Below are 24,047 nucleotides of genomic sequence, written 5' to 3'. Positions count from 1 at the left end.
CTAAAGAAAACCTGTGCAGAACAACAAAGACCCAACGCAGCCATAAATAAATGAATGAATGAATGAATGAATGAATACATACATACATACATACTCTTACACCAAAATAGAAGATTGAAGGTAGATGTTATTTAAAAAAAAAAAAAAGACTTCTCTGGATCTTGGGAATTTAATATTCCTCAGCCCTTTTGTGGGTATATACCTTTATGTCTCTAGTATCTTTATGGTTTTTGAGGGGAAGAATTCATGTAAAAACGCAGTCAGGGGCTTCCCTGGTGGTGCAGTGGTTGAGAGTCCGCCTGCCGATGCAGGGGACGTGGGTTTGTGCCCCGGTCCGGGAAGATCCCACATGCCGCAGAGCGGCTAGGCCCGTGAGCCATGGCCACTGAGCCTGCACGTCCGGAGCCTGTGCTCCGCAACGGGAGAGGCCACAACAGTGAGAGGCCCGCGTACCGCAAAAAAAACGAAAAGAAACACGGACTTAGCTACAGAAATTCAGCATTTCCTTGTACAGAGAGGGTCAGTGGCTCATCTTCTTGCTCTCCCCGCAGAGACGTGAGTAGCTTCCCCCGACACGTGGACGCCCCCTGTCCCAGCCTTCCTGCTGGGCCTGCGGCTGTTGAAGAAGATAAAGGTGAGGCGCGTTGCTCTTGCTCCGGACACCGGCCAGGTGTCCATGTCGCGCTGCTGGCCGGGGAGCTTGAGGACAGACAGAGCTGGCTTGTCTGTGCCCCGGCTCTCGAGCGTCGGGAACGCCCCTGTCCTCTCCCCTGGTGTCCTCGGGGCACCTGGCCTCGGCTGCCCCTTCTGCACGGACCCTGAGCTCCGTCCTGGGACACAAGGCACAGGTGGCCTGTGGCCCCGGAGCAAGGTGGGGCCCCTTTACAGGGGTTGCCTCCTCCTTTAGTTCCCTTTCCCATCTAGGATGGCAGAAAAGTGGGGAGCAGACGGAGGGTCCGGCGCCCCGATTAGCCGACTTCCACCTCCCGTGTCTCTGCCTGTCCCCCGTCCCCACCCCTCCCCCTTGTCTCAGAAGCCTGTCCACTGATCCAGCCTCCCTCCTGCACCGGTGCTGAGGCCAAGCGCTGAGCTTCTGCGGCCTCAGCCAGGCAGGGACAGCGGCCCAGGAGCCTGGACACGGGGCCCAGGGAGGGAAGCCGCTCCGAGCAGGGTCTGCCCCGGAGGTTAACTCCAGGCCCCCTCTCTTTCCTTCTCCTTCCCTTCACCTCTCTTGCCTTCGTTTCTCCTCTTTTCTCCTCATGCCTCCTTCCTGCCTAACCAGGCTCAGGAATGGTGGCAGGATGAGCCTGGTTGTTACCCTCTGCGGCACCGTCGAGCTCTTGCTTTTGCTCACGTGAATCGTGCTGGACTAAAGGTTGCCCAGCACAGTGGAGCACTTTTACTTTGAAGGCAGGAGGCTTCCAGCTCTGTGGTTACAGAGAGTTTATCTGCTGTCAGATTATTAACAGAAATAAACTATTCGTGAGTTGGATCTGCTTACTGGTCCAATAAAGATAAAAGGTTTTGATGAAAATATACTCTTAAATTCAATAATTTGCTTAGGCAAGATTTAGGGAGGTTTAGAAGGTACCGCCTTTTCTCTTTGAGGTGATAGAGGGGAGAGAGGATTTAATGAACCGTGAGGAAAAAGAAAACCTGTGTCAAAACAGGTACGCCTGCCATGTTCTCCTGTCTTTGCTTTTGTCGTCAGTTGGAGAATCGTATGTCATCTAGTGTCTTATCCATGTTGTGTGTGTTTGTTTCAAGTGCCTTTTTACCTCATCTTTGTTAGTAATCTGCAACTACTTTTTGATGACCCGTTACAATCCCTGTTGAGGCCCTAAAGTCACTACAGAAAGAGCCCTTGTTCACAGTCACTGTCCACAGGGCCGTTGCCGTCCCCTTCCTCTGCCCGCACCTCCCTCACGCGCCCAGCCTCAGTCCTCCCACCTGCTGTTACGTCACCTCTGGGCCCCCTCCCCCTGCGCTGCGCCCTCCTTGCAGAGCCACGGGCGTGGTTTTGCCCAGTTCTCCAGCTTCTCTGCCCCGTGCCGTGCAGATGAGCGAGACTGGAGAGCAGCACACACAGCCAGCTGGCCGCCACCCTCGCGGCAGCTGCGGCCCCCACCCCCCCTCCCGCCCCCCCCCCGTGCCCACCTGTCAGTCCTCTGCCTGGTTCTCTTAGCTGATGCTTCCTGTTTCCTGGGGATGAGAGAGGCTCCGCCTGCCCCATCTTCCACCCGCCACCCCCGCTGCCCTCCTGCTGCGGCCCGTGGGTTGTCAGGCTGCCCTCCTCTGTGGGGTCCCGCTCCGGCTCGGCGCCGGCGTCGGGTTTTCTCTAACGGGTCGTCCCCACCAGCATCCTTACATACCGTGAGACCTCCCGTCCCGTCCTTAACACAGAAGCAGCCACTCTCTCCCTTGACCCCCCCTTATCTGGCTGCTTCTGTGCCCGCCTCTCTGGGAGAGCTGCTTGGGGGAGTTGTCTGCCTGCTGCTTAGATTCCTTTCCTCCTGTTCTCCCTGAAACCGCTGGGGCTGGCTGTGCCGTGACACCGGAGCAGTGTCTGCGGGACCCCAGTGATCTCCGTGGCCGGGGCCCCGTACTCCGGCCTCCTGAGACCTTCTGCTCGGGCTGTGACCTCGGGGGTCCCGGTGCAGTTCCCCTCGGCTCCCCCAGCTCTCATGCTCGTCTGGGTCATGCTCTCCTGGTGGTCCGTCCACCTCCAGCCCCCCGACAGCTCCCACTGCTGCACAGCCAGCTGCCATTGCCACCTGTCCTCGGGCCTGCACCGGTGTCCCGTACAGAACGCTCACCTGCTCAGCCCTACTCCTCACACAGCCTCCCACTCGGGCTTTCTTGTTGCTCAGGCCAGAAGTCTGGGCGTCATCCTGGACTCTTTTCCTCATCCCCACGTGGGATCTGTTGTCTCACTCTCTGGCCCTGCCTTCCAAACAGACCCAGAATCTGATCACTTCTCCCCACGTCCACCGTTCTTTCTCGCCGCAGCCTCCCGACAGATCTCTCTACTCCTCACCTCACCTCACTATCTCGTTGTCTTTTATTTTCTTTCTTTTGGGGATATAATTGATACATAACATTATATTAGTTTCAGGGGTATAACTAATGTAATGATTCATCATATGTACATACTGCAAAACGATCACCACAGTAACGCTGGTGAACATCCGCCACCACCTTACCGTCTCTTTTCAGCACAGCAGCCAGAGGGATGCTATTGAATGTGAGTCAGATCACATCACTGTCGAGACCGGGGAAGGGTCTGAGGCGTTTACCCTGCTTATTACGAGCTAACAAGTTAGCCTGCCATGATTTTGTAGCTCCTGCCAGAGGACAAGAGACTCCTGGGTCAGAGAATAGGACGCTTAGCACAGCAAGCAGCCTGAGCATCTTGTAAGCACACTTCCTTCAGGCCTCCAGTCTCTTCGGGGCGATGCAGGGCCGCCCAGATGGGCGACATTATCTTTATTATGCTGGACGAAGCAAACTTGCCCGTTGCTCTAGGGGGAGATCCTGTCTCCATCTTCTGAGGCTTTGTTTAGCAAATATCCTTGGAAAGATAGGTCAGATCGTGGGCAGTCAGAGCATCCATTCCAGGAAGCAAAGAAACGTGAGACCCACAGAGATTCTCTCGAAGCAGCATACACACCCCTCGTTTCTGTGCGGTCTTGGCTTCCGGTCCATTTGGTCATGAGCACCTGAGTGCAGAGGCGGTTCTTGGTTGATCTGATCTTAATCGGCTCATGCAGCCTCTGGTTCCAGCGATTCTCAACAGGACTTTCACGGGAGGATGCCCCGCCCTGCAGGACTGACCGTAGGGTGCCTGCCCAACCGCTGAGCGAGGCCCCAAACACCAGGGTGGCCTTAGGAGGTGGCCCTCGTCCTTGAGAGACCCCCACAGCTATGACAGCTACGTGGTCTCTGGTGGTGTTTCTTTAAACGCTCGAGGGTCTCTCTGACCACCGTGAGCTGCAGGTCTCCGGGTCTCCAGGCGGCTGATTGCCGCCGGCTCCCACATGGGGGTGCAGCCCTGGGGGCGCACACGCTGCCCGGAAAGCGAGAGTTGTGTCCACGTATTCCTGTCCATGTATTCCCCCCATCCCCGTGTGGCCTGGTTGGCTGGTAGACCTTCGGGTTCCCAGTGCATTTCGAATAGTTGAGTCTGTTCTTTCTTTGTGGAGTTCCTGCCCATGTGCAGATGGCCAGTCTGCCCCTTTAATCCATGCCACCAACCAGTGGCGTCCATCCATGCATCCCACGAATGAGCAACGGCTGTGGTGGTGAAGGTGGAGACAAGCAGAGGTGCTGCAGGTGTTTGCTGGGAAGAGCAGGAGCCGGGTGTCCCCTGGAAAGGTTTAGGGGGACGGTGTTCAAACTGAGGTCAGGACCATATTGTTGGCACACCCAGCAGGCAGGCGCTTCCACGGCTTGGGAGCGCCGAGCCGGGACAGGGCCCCTCCCGAGGAAGGCTCAGGTACAGTTGTGGAAAGCAGGGCTCACTCACATCATTCCACGCCCGGTACCTGCAGGGTGCAGGGTGTTCTCTCCCCTGGTGCTGAGGTTGGCCCCCTCCACTGTCACAGAATCCTTGTGTCTCATCCCTGGGGCTGTAACAGCACCGTTTTCCCAGCTTCTTACTTCTTTTGTTTGATGTTTGTCTCCGCTCACTTGAATGTCAACGTGTTCACTGCTGTGTCCTGGGAATCCTGACGGGGCTTTGCAGGAAGCAGGCAGGCCCTTGTTGAGTCACTACCATGATCTCGTAATCCGGGCCAGGAGACGGTTGTGTCCCGTCTGAAGTGCAGGTCAAAGCAGCGCGCGGCCCTTGCACTTTACAGACAGAAGGGCTCTAGCGGTGAAGCCGCGCGGGTGATACGGGCTGGGGGCGGGGCTTCCTGGAGGGAGGAGAAGTCGAGCTGGTCCTTGCAGGAAGGGTGGCCGAGGGCTGCATGAGAAGGAGGGGGGCTGAGAGGCCTGTTCTCTTCCGCAGGTCTCTACCCCCCGGGGGACCTGTGGCCCGCACAGCCCGTGTGTGTGACCAGCGGCTTCGGCTGCGCCCTGGAGAGCAGCGGTCCGGCCGTGCTGCCCGCGCCCGCCCCGGTGCACAGCAGGTATGCGCTCCATCCCGATGATGACGGCAGCAGCGGCCGGGTCCGGGCTTTCTCCCCAGCTCCTGAGCTGGGTGTTGCCAGCTGCTTTTTGGAGTTGAGCTGTGATGTCTGAAAAATTACAAGCCAGGAATTGAGAGAAACAGGGAAGGAAAAAAGTAACAGCCGGTGACCACGTCAGTGTTTTCCTTTTTAAACTGAAAAGACGAGCTATTCATATATTAGATGCAAAACTGAAAAAACAAAAACAGTCCCTCATAATTCCTACCCGCTAACAGAACAAAAATTTCCATTTTTCCTTGGCATTAATCTTGAACACGTTTAAAATTTTTAAAGATCGAATAATTTGAGTATTGAAAAATAGTTCCACAAGTGGCAGCTTCTTAGACTTGCCATTAGATTAATCATTCGATTAGGAGACCTTGAGAAAATGTTAATATCTGTGTTTACTCAGAATCCAGTTGAAGTTTTATTGGGGAGTTCAGCTTATTATAGAGGTAGTTACTTTCTTATTTCTATAATGAAAATCCAGATTGCAGTTGGGATCAAAGCATCTACCGTGAGTCATAGTCTGGCCTTGCCCCAAGCGGAAGGTGGCAGTTCGTAGCGGATGTGTTTGAGCCCCCTGGGTGGGTGTTGGGACCCTCTCGGCAGTGTCCCATCCTCCACGTGCTGACAAAGCCACAGCCACGGGCTCTGCCTCTGGTTAGACTTAACAAACGTGGGTGGGTTTTAGTTTGTTTTTTTTTTAATGTAATACCTTTTAATTAAAAGTGAGAGCAATTTTCTCTTTCAAATCTTGGTCCTGCTTACATGCTTTACACCTAACCATGGGCAAGTTTTTTACAGTCTAAGTGAAAGTACTTCTCTGGCAAACTGAGAGCGGGGTTTTGATCCATTCCCCTTATCTAGGCATAATTTATTTGCTTTTTCTTGTCTCATTTAAAGAAAAGCTCCCCTGCCCCCACTTTTCCCTGAGTCCCTGGCTCTCTGTACTCAACAGATCAAACTCCATCTCTGACTTTCTTTGGAATTATAAATGACATACAGTATTACATTTCAGTTGTACAACATAGTGATTCATTATTTTTATACGCTACAAAATGATCACCATGTAGGTCTAGTCATCATCTCTCACCACACGGAGTATCACAGTGTGATTAACTATGTCTCCTATGCTGTACATTAATTACATCCCCATTGAAAGGAAGTGGGCATCCAGTCCAAGCCATCCATCCTGCAGTGCTGTGTCATGGGTGATGAGCGTTGAGCTAGTAAGTCCTTGATTCTGTGACAATAAAGTACTTCTTTAATTTTCCAGAGTTGAGGAATTAGCAGCGATGAGGATGCTGGGCAATAACATCGTACTCCTCTTCCTTTCCTTGATCTGTTGACATCCTGTTTCTGAAACTAGACCCCTTGTTTTTTGTAGCAGTTTCATTGATTGGAATGCAACGTGTGAAGGCCAGTTTCCCAGTGTGTACTGCCCCCTGGAATTGAACGACTACAATGCCTTTCCAGAAGGTAAAGCTATTTGGACAATCCTAATGCCATTGTTTTTTTTTTTTTTTTTTGGCTGTGTCGGTCTTAGTTGCAGCCCGCGGGATCTTTCATTGCAGCGCACGGGCTTCTCTCTAGTTGCGCCATGTGGATTTTCTCGCTCTAGTTGTGGCACGGGCTCCGGGGCACGTGAGCTCTGTAGTTTGCGGCACACGGGCTCCCTTGTTGAGACACGAGAGTTCAGTAGTTGTGGCACGCGGGCTTAGTTGCCCCGCGGCATGTGGGATCTTAGTTCCCTGACCAGGGATCGAGCATGCGTCCCCTGAATTGGAAGGTGGATTCTTTCTTTACCACTGGACCACCAGGGAAGTCCCCCAGTGCCATTCTTTTATTCTCAGAAAGTCAAAGCAGGAAGGATGTGTGGACTCAAGACACTAACTGCAGAGAATGTGCCTTTAAGAATGATCTTCCAGGACACTGCTGAGTCAGTCCTTCGTGTGGGTCCAGCACGCCTGCCATATGTAATTTTATATAGCCCAAAAAAGCCCTCTAAACCCAGGTGTCTGGGGACTTGTACAAATAACCCTAATCTATTTAGTCCTTCACATTAGGTAGAACGGGGTCATTTGGATCTATGTGGACCTAAACTGTGGATTATCCATTGGATTATCCATTGGGAGGCTGGGGTTAGTTACTCTTTTTAGGCAAACAAGTCCCAGGTGAGGTAGAATCATTTACCTGCTTGTTCCTCAGCATGTCCTGACGCTTACGCCCCTGGATGGTGCTGCAGAAGGAAGGGAAGGAGCTTGAAGGGGAACTTGTGAAAAATTGCAGATTCTTGGGCCCAAATATAAGTACAAGATGCTTGTACTTATCTGGGTTTTGATATATGCAGTGCTCTATGATAATCACAAGGGGGTGCTGTGGTAACTTTCTTTCTGCCTGTGAGGCTGTGTTTATACCTTCTTACTGCTGTTGGAGAAGGGCTTGGTTTCCTATTGCTTTATCAATGCATATGGTGTACGTGGAGATGGCCGACATTGGCATGACAGGCAGTAAAAGAAAATTTTAAGGACTGGTAAGAACCTTGACACTATTCAAATCTATGGTAGTGTTTACTACTATAAAAGTATAGCAGTATTTTAGTGTATTCTGTGTATTAGAAAGAGTCCCATCAAATTATCAAATACAAAAAATTAAGCCCAGAGGAAGAACTTCCTGAGGGCTTCCCAGGTGGTGTGTGTCATGGAGTAATTATTTTATGTTCATCTTTAACTTGTCAACATAGTAAGGCCTTGAGAGCTTTCTGTCTGAAAGTGAGAATTCCATTCTCTCCAGAAAAATGTTCACCTCTGTCGATGTCTCCCATTCTTTGTAGAAAACATTAACTACCCCAATGGCTTCCCCTGTCCTGCCGAAGTTCAGACAGACTTCATTGACCACAGCTCCCAGTCTGCCTGGAACAGCCCCCCAAATGTGCCGACCGCCTGGGGACACGCTGGCCTCGTCAGCTCTCCGGTCAGTGCCGCCCGGCCCTGCTGTGCCTGGGTTCTTTCCAGTGCCTGCCTCATCCTGGTCTCACTGTAGCTTTAGGGTTGGGTTCAGATCAGCCAGAGCCCGGCTTGTTCCCCTTAGGTCACCAGCCACGCTCTGCAGGGGGCTCACACGTGGTCAGATGGGCAGGGGCTTGCAGACACCAGCAGCCAAGACGCCCCAAACCACACTGAGGAGAGATGGTTGTTGATGACATTGAACTTGGGCCAGGAAGCCCTCCGGGATGCAGCTGTGTTCCTGTGGCCTCGCTGACCTTTCATCTGTGGGAGGAGATGAGATGAACCTTCCAGGAAGGTCAGGCAGTGTCAGCGACAGGTCTGGAGGGCTTCCTGCCTGGGGACACCCTCTGTGCTTCTCTGACACCTGCTCTGCTGCTTCTTTACAAATAGAGGGCATTCCACCTGTGGGTCCTTCCTTGGGTTGAAAAAAGGTTATCGATAGTTTGATGGGAATTTCATGACCTTCTGTTTGAGAAAAATGGAATTAAAGCCACCCAGGTGGTTGAGAATAGTGTCATAATGTCCAGGTAGCTTGGATTTATTACACTGTGGTAGCCACGGGCACATAGTCAACCTTGCCATTGCCTTTCTAGGGCTTCTTTATCTTTTTAAACATTTCTTTCTTTATTTTTTTTTTCTTCTCCTCATGTACCCTTCAGCCCTACCTCACAAGCACCCGAAGCTTGTCTCCAATGTCTGGACTTTTTGGTTCCATCTGGGCCCCGCAAAGCGACGTGTATGAAAATTGCTGCCCCATCAACCCCACCACGGAACACTCGACTCACATGGAAAACCAGGCGGTCATGTGCAAGGAATACTACCCTGGGTTTAACCCATTCCGTGCCTATATGGACCTGGACATATGGACTAGCACCGCGAACAGGAACGCAAACTTCCCACTGTCCAGAGACTCGAGCTACTGTGGGAACGTGTGAACAAGATTCGAGTTTTGAACAATGTGAATAAAGAGGCTTGTGTTTTGATTACTAGTGTAAACTGGTTGTTGACATAGATTGACGTTGGTGGTTATTTTGGCACTTTTATATGAAAATAAATTTTTTAATGAAATCTGGGTGCTCTATTTTTTTTAATCCTTCACAAAACAGTGATAGAAACGAAGCATCCGTGTGTCCTAACTTCATAACTCAAGAAGCGTGTCAGACACGCCAAATGTTTAAATCAGGACCAGGGCGGCTTCTAAGAAGGTAAGAGTTGAGAAAGAAAGCACTGCAGTGATTGCCCCCTCCGTGGGCATCGGACTCCCCGGGAGCTTGCGGAAAGTGACTTTGATCAGGTGGCTTTCCGAGGGATGCTGCTGTAATGGGCCTGTGGCTCAGGCAGCCAGGATTTTGTTTCAAGTGCTCCGTTGATTGAAACGAGCCTCCAGTGTTGGGAAGCCAGCTGCTAGTCACTTGCCTGGACGGACCAGTCCTGGTGGGCAGGGCTGCTGGGGTGGAGCAGAGAGCCTGGCACTGTTCTGTGTGACAGGGATGTTCCCTCCCCGCCATCAGGCCAGTCACCAGGGGCACGACAGCAGTAGGGACATGCTGGTAAGTGTCCGGTTTCCCTCCGAGCGAACAGGCTGAGTCCAAGTACAAGTACTGAGCGGTTGAGGGTGCTGGTGCGTGTTTGCTAGGCTGGTTTGTATCTGCCTCTCAGTGATCTTAGAAATCCATGTGATGGAATTATCTGTTTGCATGTATAAACTTTGAAAACATTTCAGCTTTTAATAAAAATGTCTTATTTTTACATTTTGTTTTGTCTTTATTGGAAATGGAGTGGGAGAGATTTTTGAGTGGAATGCTGGGTTCACTTGCTTTTTCTTACTCTTTGCCTTGGCTGTGTGGGACCCTGGATGAAGGCTGAGTGTACTGTAACCTGGGACTGCCCTCCTGCAAGGAGCACCTCCAAGCATGCACGGCTACTGGAAACCTCTCAGGCTACCGACTTGGAATCCCCCATCCCCAGTACTGAATAATGCTGAAAAGTAATTTAGGTTCTAGGTATATGCCCAAAAGAAGTGAAACAAATGCTTGTGCACCAGGTTCACTGAAGGACTATTCACAGTAGCCAGAAGGTGGAAACAACCTAAATGTCCATTGATGGAAGAACGGATAAGCAAAATATTGTATATACAGACAATAGGATATTCAGCCTTAGAAGGGAAGGAAATTCTGACACATGCTACATCATGGATGAACCTTGAAAACATGCTGAGTGACATAAGCCCGTCACAAAAGTACAAGTATTGTATGATTCCACTTACATGAGTTACCTAGTGCGGTCAAATTCAGAGTCAGAAAGTAGGATAGAGGTTACCAGAGGCTTGAAGGGGAGGGGGATGGGGAGTCAATGTTTAATAAGCTCAGAGTTTCAGTTTGAGGAGCCGAAAATGTTCTGAAGATGGATGGTGGTGATGGTTACATAACTGTGAATGGACTTCATGCCACTAGACTGTATACGTAAAAACGGTTAAAATGGTAAGTTTTGTGTTATGTGTATTTTACCAAAATAAAATAATTTAGGTTGATGAAAAATGCCCCAAAGCATTTTCAATATCAAGTTCAAAACTTCCCCACCAGAGAGAGTCTGAGACATTTAGATGCACGTTCTTCTCTCTGCTCAGATTGTTGATCTAATTTAATTTCCTGCTTTCACTGATCCTTCAGTTCCCCATCAGGAAAGACCAAAGCAAGTTTTTATTCTGCTCTATACAAAAGAAAGTAAAACTCTGCGCTTTAGCGGGAATATTATCTTCAGCCATAAGACTAAAATCAGTGATGGGGGAACTGGAAGTTTTTATTCATTTAAAAATATTTGCCAGGCACCTCCCAGGAGCTGGGACCTGTCCAGGGGCTGTGGGTGCTGCAGAGGGCAGGACAGACAAGGTCCTGCTGGCACATTCCAGGAGCAGGGTCAGGGAAGAAGCAAGCAGAAGGTCCAATGAGTATTTCAGGTCCTGGCAAGCGGTGAGAGGCCAAGGGGTGATGTGACCAGCAGGGGAGGTGGCAGGGGTACCTGGGGTATCAGGGGAAATCTCCCTGCGGAGGTACATCTGAGGTACAACCTGGGTGACGAGAAAGCCGGCGGCGCCCAGATCAGCGGGCCAGAGCCTCCAGCAGAGGAAAGAGCGAGGACAAAGCCTCCGCAGCGAGAGGCCAGGGCGGCTGGGGCCCCGTGAGTCAGGGCCACAGGCACAGAGGCCGCGGGGCAGAGGCCACCTCCCTAAGGCCTCGTAGGCCTCCGAGGACAGGATGGGAAGGGCAGTGGGCACCACTGGGGTGTCTTAAGGGAGAGGGAATGTCATCTGATTTGAGTGTCACAGACACTGAGGGCTGGATGGAGAGCGGTCCTGGGGGGCAGGGTGGGAGGGACAGTCCCAGCAGTCAGTCACCTGCAGCAGCGGGTGACAGGACGGTGCCAGCAGGCTGGGGTGGAGGGGCATAGGGAGGCCAGTGCCCCTGCTGGGCCTCGAGAGCTGGGTCCTGCCGATGCCCTTGACCGAGAGGAAGAGCCCCGGGGCAGGGGGAGGGTCTGGTTGGGAGCGGGGGGCTGAGAGGTCCGTGCTGGACTATTCGGTGTGGGAGGCCTCATACCCAAGTGCAGACGGCACGGAGGCTGTGGCCCCGACAAATCTGAAGGTCGGTGGAGTTCAGGATTGGAGAGCGGGGGGGGCGTCCATCCTCGGCGTCCAGATGGTTCTAGAGCAGTGGGAGTGCCTGGGGCCTCTCGGGGAGGAGAAGGGTCCTGAGCACTTAGCCAGGGGCCCCCGTGTTTAGAAGAGGAGGTGGCGGCAGAGAAGACTGAGGCGGAATCGCTGAAGAGGTCAGAGGCCCAGCGGGGAGGCAGTGGCCCAGGCTGGGTCAAAGGCTGGGGCACCCGTCAGATGAGGGAGCCCTGAGGGCTGCATCCAGCCCATGACCCTTGTGCTGTCCTCAGCTGTTCCAGCCGCAGCCAGTTGACACGGGAGACGGAGGTGGCAGTGGAGAAGGCCAGCTGTGGGGAGCCGGACACGGGGACACGAGGCCAAGGTGGGAGAGCGCTGGGCCTGCTGCGTGCGTGCTGAGGGCGAGGCCCGGGCAGAGAGGGGGCAGGTGGGGCCCCTGGGTGTCACAGGCACCTGAGCCTGGACGGACAGGGGCACTTCACCGCCCATGGTGGGAGGGACGGCAGAGACCTGAGCAGAATAGGTCTATTTATGAGAGAAGTGACAAGACGCCCAGGTTTGGGTTGCACATCATGGCCTCTGGCCTGTTTTTGTGGATAAAGTTGTACTGGAACACAGCCACTCCTCATTCCTCTTCCAAACAGGGCACAGCCTAAAATGTTTACTCCAGTCCTTTACAGAAAAAGTTTGCTGATCTTTGCTCTAGGGGACGGAAGAGCAACAAGAGAGCAGGAACCTTGGTCTCCGACACCACAGAGGCACCTGCCCTCACAGCCCTGGGCTCCGACTGCACTGGGAAGGGACACATAAGTTCTCTCTTGTTTGGCTACTGCTGTGTGGGGTCTGTGTTACTGCATCAGCGCTAATACAGCCCTCCTCTCTTGTCTGGTTCAGTATTGTCTCTGGTGCCTGGCGTAGTGTCTGATACACAGGGGTGTGTGGAAAGGAATGAGTGGGAGGGGCGTGTGTGAGCATAAGTATCTGGAAGTAAAGAAGTGAGTCTTAATAATTAGGGAATACTTCGATTATTCTGTGGCTGACCAAAAGCAAAGGCAGGAGAATTACCACAGTTCCTTACATACTAAACACACATACATACATACATGCTCTTACATACCAATCTCCATGTACAGAGCTCTTCATGACAACTGTTACTACATTGGATTATGTTACCACCGGGGAAAACCTGAGTAAGAGTCAGTAAGTAGAGTAAGTAAGGTGGTGGAGGCTGACCCTGCCTATCAGGAGCTTTGATTTTAATGGGAGACTCATCAACGAACATCCCCTTTGGGGCCAGACTTCGTGGGGTCTAACTCCAGCTTTAGCACATTCTTAAATTTCCCATGCCTCAGTTTACTCTTTCTGTAAAATGGGGATAATAATGGTAACATACCTCATAGAGTTGCTGGGAAGATTTAATGAATGAGCTTTTAGATAGTGCTTGGCACATAGTAAACCCTCAATTGGCTACTTTCAGTATTCCATATAATTGCTATCACCAGTTTAAATGAAAGAACATGAAACAACAGGATACATAGGAACTTAAGTCTCAGGGTGGGAAGGGGCAAGTGAAGCAGGCATTTGTACATTGCTGATGAGATGGTAAGTTGGTGGGCAATGTGTATTAGGTACCTTGAAAACTCTTCTAGGAATTGACTCCCAAGGAAAACAGTAAAAAAAAATTGTGCACAAAAATCAGTTTTCTATCGCTGCTGTAAAAAGTTCCCACAAACTTGGGGGCTTCAAACAACAGAAATGTATTATCTTACAGTTTTGTAGGTCAGAAATCCAACAAAGTCTTGCTGGGTTAAAATCAAGGTGTTGGCAAGGCTGTGCTCCTTTGTGGGGGCTCTAGGGGAGAATCTGCTCCTTTCTCGACTGCCCCAGCTTCTAGGGGCTGCTTACATTCCTTGGATCACGGCCCCCTTCCTCCATCCTCAAAGCCAGCAACGTGGAACCCCTCTGACCATGCTTCCATTGTCACATCTTTTTCTCTGACCACAGCTGGGAAAGTTTCTCTTCTTTTAAGGACTCGTGATTGATTCGATTGGCTCCACCCAGATTAACTCCCCATCTCGAGGTTCTTAACTTAATCATACCTTCAAAGTCGCATATTTTTGCTATGCAGTCACATATTCACAGGTTCCAGGGTTTAGCATGTGGACATCTTTGGGGCAGGGTTGTTATTCTGCCTATGATGTATGAGCAGATTCATTACAGTGTTTACAACACTGATGAATTGCAAATAAATGTTCCACGATAGGAATAGGTTTAAATTGCAGTACATTCAGATGTAGGAATATGAGGAAGCCTCTAAAAATCATTGTGAGAGAACGACATAGGCAATGAAAGAGGTAGGATACAGTTTATACACAGTATGAGCCCATACTGAATTTGGGGCAGGGGCAGTGGGAGGTTGCAGCATCTGGTGGGTGGGATTGTGAGTGATTTTCATTTCCTATTTTGTATTGATATATATATTTTTTGGATTGTCTAGTATAAGCATGTAAATACTATCACTCCACCTCCTCCCAAAACTTTTAATTAAATCTTAAGGGAAAATATATTTTATTTAACAATGGTGAAAGTAAGTATGTTAAAAACAAATGCTAAAGTCCTAATAAAATTTACATTGTGCTATAAAATGACATAATTTAAAGGCAAAGGCAAAGTGAAACTTTCACTAAGCATTCCCTAATAAAAATCCTATAAAATGAGGTATGTAGTAATTACTTGGGCTAGGATTAAAGGCATATAAGAATATCTTTAAACACTCGTAGGCAACATACAAAATGCAATGCAGTCTAGTTACAATTAGTTAAAATACAGGGCAAGTATTATAAAAATCACCTTTTAAATACAACTTTAAAAAGATACATATAATATTTATGCAAACTCTATTTAACATTTCAAAGTAATTATTTCTGTGTGACCCAGACGTTTGAACAACTTAATACTCCCGCTGGAGTATGGAGAAGATGTCAGTAAAATAAAATGTATTTATTTGTCTACCTAGAATGTATGTAGTATTTATAAAGGAAAACTCTTACTTTAGAAACTGAAAACAAACAAAAACTTTACCCAGTGTCATTTCATCTGGATGGATGTTTATTCCAATTGGATGTTTATTCATTCGCTGTAGATGTAGAACTTATTGACAATGTTTAAAAAATGGAAGGGACAACAACAAAAATGGAAGGAACAGACCAAGCGCCGTGACCTCAGGACTGGGTGGGCTGCAACACTGGCTCGAAACATGACCACTGAGTCTATTTCAATATGAAAAGCAATTCCTGCCACAAAAGGAGCAAGCAGCGCTGGGTTAGGCCACGTCCCCCAATCCATCACCTATTCCTGAACCACAGTGCTGCTGAAAAGAAACCAACCACTTGTTTGCCTTCCTTCTTTAATTGAAAAAGTTCATTAAATCAGAATAATGTGTCAAAATCCAGGGCTGAGTGTGTATTAGTTGGGAAAGGCTAGGTTACTCTGCAGAAACAAACGGATCCCCAAACAGGCCCTAATGACACTCCAGGGCAACTGTCCTCTGGTGGGACTCAGTAGCGAGGCCACTGTGCTCTTGTGACTTGACCGTCTCCGCAAGCAGCTTCCCCGTTTACATCCACAGGAGGGTCTGACAAGACCCAGCCTGCTCTTCCGGGCTTGGCCCCGGCAGTGACGTACAGTACGCCCATACGTCACTTCCGCCTACAGCTGGTTGGCAGGAACCAGTCACGTGGTCCCACTCGGGGAAAGAGAGGCTTTCACTTGTCCGAGCAACGGGTAGCAGATGCCGCTGAGCCCTCCTAATGTGTAACCACGCTCTACAGTCTTGGAGAGGGTTTCTTTATTTCCCCCCTAGTTGCAGAGGTTTATGGAGTCTAAACCCCACACAGCCAACAAGGCCTGGGCCTCCTTGTGGGGAGAAGGCCCTGCAGTGCCAGTGGAAATATGACTTGCGGCCCCTCCATTCCGGGAGTTCCTCAAAGTTGAGTGCTTGTTCCGTGTACCCGGCCGGCACCCACGCTGACAGGCTTCTACATCCCGGGGAACTGGATGCAGCTCGCAGTCCCTGTGGTATGTGTCTGCCCTAGGAGCCCAACCTGGTTCCTCAAACACAGGGTGTGCTCCCTGTGTTGCTTCTACTTCAGAAAAATAAGGTTTAAGGTCACAGGCACAAATATATGTCAATTACTGAATAGCTATTCAAAAACAGTTTGCCAGAGTAACTAGTAGGCCTGAAGCCCAGGTAGCCAAGAAAGGGATCATTGCTGGAGTAAATCTGAAACAGAACTTGGAGAAGTGGATAGTGGTTATACTGGAGGAGGTAATAGGTTGGTTTCCTATGTTTCACTTCCTGATGGGAAGTGAAAGTCTGGTCAAGTTAAACTGGGGATGAGATGAAGGCTGAAGCAGTCTTAAGCTCACGATTTTATGCCCAGGCTACAATGAGAAGGATGATGAAAACAACCGTGGGATATTACTCTACGTGTCAAATGCGAGACAGCCTCCGGGGCTGGGAAAAGCTGGTAGCTAGCAGGAAACAGTAGACGTGCAAGTGTGAGAAAAAGACAGATTAGGCTGGGGTGTGGCCAGAAATGGATTTGAAGGGCAGGCCTGAGACATGTTTCAGAGAAGGGGGCTGTCAGGGCAGGCAGAGGGAGCTTGGCCGCAGAGGAGGTGGCCATGCTGCTGACAGTCAACACCAAATGCTTTTTCTCTGACCCAACCAGAAATCTTGCTTTACAAATGCTGGGGGTTTTGCCCACAGCAACCGTAATCCTCTCTTCTCCCTCTCACTGTGTTACTTCTCCACCCTGGGAATGACCTCTTACATGGTACTGACTTAAATCCATCGTGGCTCTTTCTCAACGTTTTAAGAATAAGTGGAAATACCTTTATTGTTTGTTCTGTCTGTTGTAGAAAATATGGATAAGCAAAAGGAAAAAAAAAAAAAGAAAAGAAAACCACTGTAATCCTAGCACCCACAAACAGCAGTCAGCATTTCGCTATGTTTCCTTTGAGACTCGTGTATATGTGTTTTTACAAAAATAGGATATACACACTATTCCGTGAATTGCTTTTCTCATTTAACATTCTATGAAAAGCTAGATTTATTTCTGAATGCCTGTTAGACATTTTACCCATATTTCTCAATGTGTCAACATGAAACTTATCACTTCTAATCTATCCCTACCTTAAATCTATGCCTGAGTTTGCTCATTTACTAACTTATTCATTTACCACCTTCTGAGTTCACAGTAGGGGCCTAGGTGCTTGATAGTTAACAGATAAGTCAGCCCAGACACTCTCTCTTCCCAACCCTCCTCACGTTTAATTGGCCACTAAATTACTCATTCATTCAACAAATATTTGTTTCATCTGTCCTGACGTGCCCTGTAGGTAGCCCGTGTCCTCATGATTTGCTCATTCAATAAAATTGAGCAGCTATTGTGTGCCACACTTTGTTTTGTGCTCTGGACATACCACAGTAAATAAGACAGGCATGCTCCCTTCTACCAGGGTGCTAATAATCTAGAGGGGGAAAAAAAAATGATACATCACTGCCTTAGTTCTTGATTACTGCCTGACAAATGACCTCCAACTTAGTGACTTAAAATAACAACAGTTATTATGTCACAGCTTCTTCGGGTCAGGAATCAGCACAGCTCAGCTTGGGGCCTTCTGTCTCAGAGTTTCTCTCACAGCTGCGTTTGGGGTGTCAGTCAGGGCTGCAGTCACCTCAAGGCTCAGCTGGGGGAGAATTTGTTTCCAAGCTCATTCATGTAGTTGTTGGCAGGATTCAGTGTCTTGCTGGTTGTTGGCTGCAGGCTGGCCTGAGTTTTTGGCCACATGCACCTCCCCATTAGGGCAGCTCGCGTCAGCAGAACAAGCAAGCGGGCTGGGGGTGGGGGAGAGAAATAGAGAGAGAGAGATCGGAAGAGAAAGGGAAGACAGAAGTCATGCCTCTAGGACATAATCTCAGAAGTGACCTGCCATCACTTTGCCGTATTCTCTTTGTTAGGAGCAAGTTCCTAGGTCCTGCCCCCTACTCAAGGGGAGGAGATGAGTAGTAGGAAGTGGGGGCCTTCGGGAGCCACTTTAGAAGGTTGCCTGCCCCCGTCATAAATAGACAAGACAATTCCAGCTCATTTCGGAAGGAAATGAAACAGGGAGAAGACAAAGAGTGCCTGGGAGTGTTGGGAAAGGGACTCCTGAGTGAGCGGGCAGGGGAGACCTCATGAGGAGGGAACAGGTAAACAGGGACTTGAATGACAAGAAGGATCCTGTCTGGGAATACCCAGGCCTCCCTGACAGGGGAACAGGAAGTGCACAGGGGGACAGAGAGCTTTGTGTGTTTGAGGAAGAGAACAGAGGCCAGTAACATGGAAGAAAGTGAGTGATGGGGACACGGTGACTGGTGAGGTGAGAACCTTGTAACAGACCTTGTAACAAATCACACAAGGTAAATACTGTCTCTGTTTTGGAATAACAAGTAACTTCCCTAAGATCGCACAGCTTGGAAGTGACGTAGCACACATAAAGATTTGAACTTGGGTCTACCTGATGCTAAAATCCACATATTTGCCCCAGCAGCATCCTGCAGTTCATTGCGGAATCCACTAGAAGGGATGAGTTGCAAAGGAAACCATAAGCAAAACGAAAAGACAAACTTTAGAATGGGAGAAAATATTTGAAAACCAAGCAACTGACAAGGGATTAATATCCAAAATATACAAATAGCTCATGCAGCTCAATATTAAAAAAACAAACAACCCAATCAAAAAATGGGCAGAAGATCTAAATAGACATTTCTCCAAAGAAGACATACAGTTGGCCAAAAAGCACATGAAAAGATGCTCAACATCACTAATTATTAGAGAAATGCAAATCAGAAGTACAATGAGGTATCTGCTCACACCAGTCAGAATGGCCATCATCAAAAAATCTAAAAACCATAAATGCTGGTGAGAGTGGGCAGTAAAGTGAACTCTCTTGCACTGTTGGTGGGAATGTAAATTGGTGCAGCCACTATGGAGAACAGTATGGAGGTTCCTTAAAAAACTAAAAATAGAGCTACCATATGATCCAGCAATTCCACTCCTGGGCATATATCCGGAGAAAACCATAATTCGAAAAGATACAGGCACCCCAATGTTCATTGCAGCACTATTTACAATAGCCAGAACATGGAAACCACCTGAGTGTCCATCGACAGATGAAAGGATAAGGAAGATATGGTACATATATACAATGGAATATTACTCAGCCATAAAAAAGAATGAATTAATGCCATTTGCAGCAACATGGATGGACCTAGAGATTGTCATACTGAGTGAAGTAAGTCAGACAGAGAAAGACAAATACCATATGATATTGCTTATATGTGGAATCTTAAAAAATGATACAAATGAACTTATTTACAAAACAGAAACAGACTCAGACTTAGAAAACAAGCTTATGGTTACTAGGGGGGAAGGGGGAGAAGGGATAAATTGGGAGATTAGGATTGACATATACACACTACTATATATAAAATAGAAAACTAATAAGGACCTACATAGCCCAGGGAACTCTACACAGTACTCCGTAATGACCTATATGGGAAAAGAATCTAAAAAAGAATGGATATAGGTATATGTATGACTGATTCACTTTGCTGTACCCCCGAAACTAACACTACATTGTAAAAACTTAAAAATAAATAAAAATTAAAAAAAAAAAAAGGATGAGTTGGGTGATCAGCCACCCCACTGGCCCAGGATGGAGGAGTTGCCTAGGACGTGAGACTTCATGGCTAAAACCAGGACAGTCCAGAGGAAACCAGGATAGTTGATCACCCTAGGTGAGAACATGACCACTGGGGTCTTTGATGTGATATTAAACCCAAGCTGAGTCAGCAGCCGTGAGTCAGCCAGAGGAAGACTCAGCTGTGTGTTTTGTTGCCAAAAGAATAAACTGTGGAATAGCCCCACCTTGTTGCTAAAACACGATGTTTTAAATACTGAAGTTTTGTTGCCTTTTGTTTTTCTCAGGTCATTCCTGTGAGAAAAGCTGGCCTAATACAGAGGTGTGGTCATGGAAACTTAGGACTGGGAGAGACCAAAGCTGGTCCCCGCCCAACCTCAGCCACTGAGCAGGACACAGGGCCCAGGGCAGGGCTTCCTGTTCCTCAGACATCTTCCTACTGGGCATCCTGCTTTCAGCATATGTACGGATACAAGTGCCTCGTGCCCCTTCCTGAATCACACCTCCCCCCCTCCCCACTCCCCCCACCTCAGTGAGGCGCCTAGCCCCTGGGAGGTGCTACACAGCAGTCCAACAAATGACAGTGACCTGTGCACAGCAAAGTGAGATGGGACTGAAAAGCTCACACCAGCGAAAGCTGGAGGCTGAGCTGCAGACGTTACTTGGCTCTGCTGCTTTTACCATATCCCGGTGACTTGAAGCAGGAGGTCAGTGGCTGGAAGATAGCCCCAGTGGCATTGGCCGTCTCTCGTTGAGGCAACTGACCTTCACTTCCTGCAGACCACCTCTCTTCGTGAACCTCTCCTACTGCAGACGCTGTGACCCGGAGCTTCTCTGCTCCTCACAACCACTCCTCTTCCTGGCCTCACTCTTCCTCCAAGAGTGAGTGACAGCGTGACTGGGCCCTCGCCACCTTCTCCTCCTTCCCAAAGAGCCCCACGCTCAGCTGGAACTTGCGCTTCTAAGCTGAAGACCTCCTAAGGAATCTCAGACCAGACTGACTTGATCTAGTGACCGAGGTAGATCATATCCACTCCCTCTCTGAACAGCACCCCCTGTGGGTGGGATATACTCCACGCCCCATTGTCAGGCTTGGCCTGATTTCTTGCTCTGGCTGTGAAATGTGGGCAGAGTGACAGTGTGCTCGTTTCCAGGAGAAGATTTAACAGGCGCCGCATGGCCGTTTATCTCATACGCTTCCCTCTGCCACCGAAGGGCATGCTCAAATAGAGGCTTGTCTTTCAGCCTGGGATTCAGAAAGAGACAACCAAATACCTACTCTCTCTGTTTTCTACAGAACCTCCGAAGCTGATGGTATCATAAAAAGCACATCGTTGAAAGGTGACTATTTGCAAATGGGATCAGATCTCTAAGAATGACTGGATAGGAAGCTTCTGCCCAATAATTATTCAAGGTGAAATGGAGAATTGATACATTCTGAAAGAGTACCTAAAATAATGCCAAGATCCAATACTCAGAGACGTATTACAAGTGACTTCTGAGAGAGACAAGCTTTGAGAGAGCTCTGCTTGCCCCACCTACAAAGGTTGGGTTATGGAGTGTGTGGGCTTTTGGTTTGAATGACAAGGTGTTGAGATAGTCTATTCTTAACAGAGCAACCGGAGCCGGAACTTTCAATATGTCAGCCCGTGTCACACTTGCACGCCATACCCACCTGTGGCTTTCCATGACACCTGAGAGCCATGACCGCCAAGAGCCTGCATGACATGATTCCCACCACCCCATCTCCCACACTGCCCTTCTTTCTCACTTTATTCCAAGCACTGGCCTCCTTACCATCTCTCAAAGACACCAAGAAAGCTTCTGCCTCCAAGGCCTTGCACCTGCTCTTCTCACCAGCCAAAACACTCACTCCCTACCTGTCCCCATGATACTCCCTCTCTCCCTTTAAGCTTCTATCCTGGTCTCACCTTATCACCCACGTGGAGACTATACTTCCTTGCCCTTTATTGCTTTTGTTAAAATCAAACACAGACGGAGACTAGACTTGAGAATTTCCTGAGTCGTCATACAAGCAAAACTTATTGTAACTTAGTTTTGCAAGACAAGTGAGGTTACTAATTCCTACTTAAGTTTTGCGTTGGTTTTACTTCTGTTTTTTATGAACTTTTGAAGCTTTGGATAATGAATTTGAGCACAAGTCGCATCACTCCTGGTTTGAAGCACTTCAGAGTCAATGTGTAATATTGATGTTTGCTTTCTTCTGCAGTGAGAGGGCAGACCACATGTTCCAGATGATTTGACCACAGGTGGGTGCAGCTTACATTAGCCTGAATTGCTGAGTCACTACCTAGAGCAAAATCTCCCTGGAGACTTGTCTGGACCCTCAGGGGTCTCTGTATGTTTGTTACAGCAGCATAACCTAAGCTATCCTGATTGATACCCATTCCCACATGCCATCAATCCCTCTCCCCTTACACTACTTTATTTTCTCCATAGTATTTATTATCACTTGACGTGTTGTATATTTACATGTTTGTTTGTGGAGGTCATTAATGTTACTCACCAAATATTTCCATTTCTCTGCCCTCTGGACATGTAGGATGGGGCCGTGTTCCAGAGTTTCCCTTGTGCACAACAACTGGCCCCTCTGGACTCATCCTGGGTCCCAATGTGACAGACAGACCCTAGGCTGGTCCCCACGATCCCTAAATCTTGGTGTTCATGCCCTTGTATAATATTCTCCTCTTGAGTATGGGCAAGAGCTGTGACTTACTTCTCACCAATAGAATGCGGTGAACGTGATGGGGTGTCTGTCCTATAATCATGTCACGTTGTATAAGACCCCTGTCTTGCTAGCAGACTCTGTCTGTGCCTCCGGCTTTGAAGTATCAGCTGTCATAAAGTAAATGGTTGTATTGGAGATGCTCACATGGCCCCTAGGAGCCAACAGTGACCCTGAGCTAGAAACAAATCCTCAACCCACGGCTTCAGGAAATGAATTCAGCCAAAACCCTGAGAAATATTGGAAGGACTCTTTTCCTGGTTTAGGCTGTGGTGAAAGCCCCAGTCAGTATCTGAATTTCAGCTTGATGAGACCCTGAGCAGGGGACCCAGTGACGCCGCCATGTTGGCCTACCCACCCACCTGACAAGAATTAAGCTCCATGAGGGTAGAGATTTGTTTTGTTCGCTTCTAATTCCCCAGCATTGCTTGGCATATAGTGGGCACTCAATAAATATTTAGTGGATGAACGAATAAATGGAAAAGAACTTTGTTTTGTTTAACTTAAGAGAGAGACACTTGCCTATAATAAATTATTCATTAAATATAACATGTTAAATATAGTATGTTTTGAAAAGTCTAAAGCAACTAAAACTCTGTCATGAGTTTCTTACTGAGTTCCAATTCTCATTATGCACAAGGATGATATGATTTGATCCATGGTAGGAACTAAATTTATGCTAAAGCAAAAAATAGGACAATATAAAATGAGTGTTTCTTAATCCAGATAAATAAAACAAAACTTTCATTGGTCTTAACCGTGTCATGAGAAATTGGCTGTTAGTATTTTTGCCAAACTTGGAGAGTATGTCTGGAATAGTCTGGTTTACAACATAGGCTACATAACCAACAGGAAGTCACGTAGTGGACTCTCGTTGTCAAATAAGAGCCTCAGAATGAAAGCCATGAGGACAGGCCTTGATTTACAGTAAAGCCATTTCTCATGTAGGGAACTTCATAAGGATTTATTTCATAGTGATGGTTATAATTGTCCTGAGAAATGCAGGAAATTGGGACAGCCAGACTCGAACATGTAGATATTTTGTGACAATGTTATATTGCAAAGTGGCTTCCCTCTGTCAACCGTCACACTTGTGGATTCCTTTCCTACTACTTGTGATAGGCACAATAATCGTCTCCCAAAGACATCCACATTTTAATCCCCAGACCCTGTAAATATGTTATGTTACACGGCAAGGAGGAATTAAGGCTGCAGATGGAATTAAGGAGGCTGATCAGCTGGTTTTGAAATGAGGAGATTATTCTAGATTCTCTGGGGGGGGCCCAATATAATCATAAGTGTGTTAATAAATGAAAGAAGGAGACCAGAGTGTCAGAGTCAAGGTCATTCCTTGACTGGTTAGCTTGCAATTGGGGTAAAACCTCAGATACGATCACTTCTGGACAGTGCTGTATTAGTTTCCTATTGCTGCTTTAACAAATTACTGCAAATTTAGTGTCTTTAAGATAAGAAAAAAATTTTAATCTTATAGTTTTGGAGGTCGGACACTGGGCTAAAATCCTTTCCGGAGAAAAGTCCGTTTCCTTGCCTTTTCCACCTTCCAAAGGCAAGCTAACCAGTTGGCTTGTCACAGTCCCATGGATGCTGGCAGAACACGGGAGACCAGTGACAAAGGATAATTTCTTACAGCAACGGCAGCAGCTAGAGTACCAGCATTTTGCATGGTTCACTGAGCCCAGATT

General features: G+C 48.3%; 1 protein-coding gene across 11 annotated transcripts in view; it reads left to right on the top strand.

Annotated features, from left to right (window-relative positions):
* Positions 1-9,250, top strand: part of TMEM131L (transmembrane 131 like) — a 159,665-nt gene extending 150,415 nt beyond the window's left edge. For 8 of the 11 annotated variants that reach the window (XM_089912303.1, XM_022599718.2, XM_089912304.1 and 5 more), the window contains 5 exons: positions 552-634; positions 5,012-5,132; positions 6,562-6,653; positions 8,008-8,147; positions 8,842-9,250. In XM_089912303.1, the coding sequence (XP_089768429.1) occupies positions 552-634; positions 5,012-5,132; positions 6,562-6,653; positions 8,008-8,147; positions 8,842-9,117 (712 nt within the window). In that variant the 3' untranslated portion in view covers positions 9,118-9,250. Of the gene's footprint in view, positions 1-551; positions 635-5,011; positions 5,133-6,561; positions 6,654-8,007; positions 8,148-8,264; positions 8,478-8,841 lie in introns of those variants that run through there. The other 3 variants (XM_022599715.2, XM_022599719.3, XR_016393367.1) reach the window with 3 other exon arrangements.
* Positions 9,251-24,047: the final 14,797 nt, after the last annotated feature.

The sequence above is a fragment of the Delphinapterus leucas genome, chromosome 5 (assembly GCF_059928025.1).
Source record: "Delphinapterus leucas isolate spDelLeu-1000000601 "Yukka" chromosome 5, BTC_Dleu_Yukka2, whole genome shotgun sequence".
NCBI classification, from domain to species: domain Eukaryota; kingdom Metazoa; phylum Chordata; class Mammalia; order Artiodactyla; family Monodontidae; genus Delphinapterus; species Delphinapterus leucas.
Note: the sequence above shows the minus strand (reverse complement) of the source record. Positions and strands in the feature narration are given on the sequence as shown.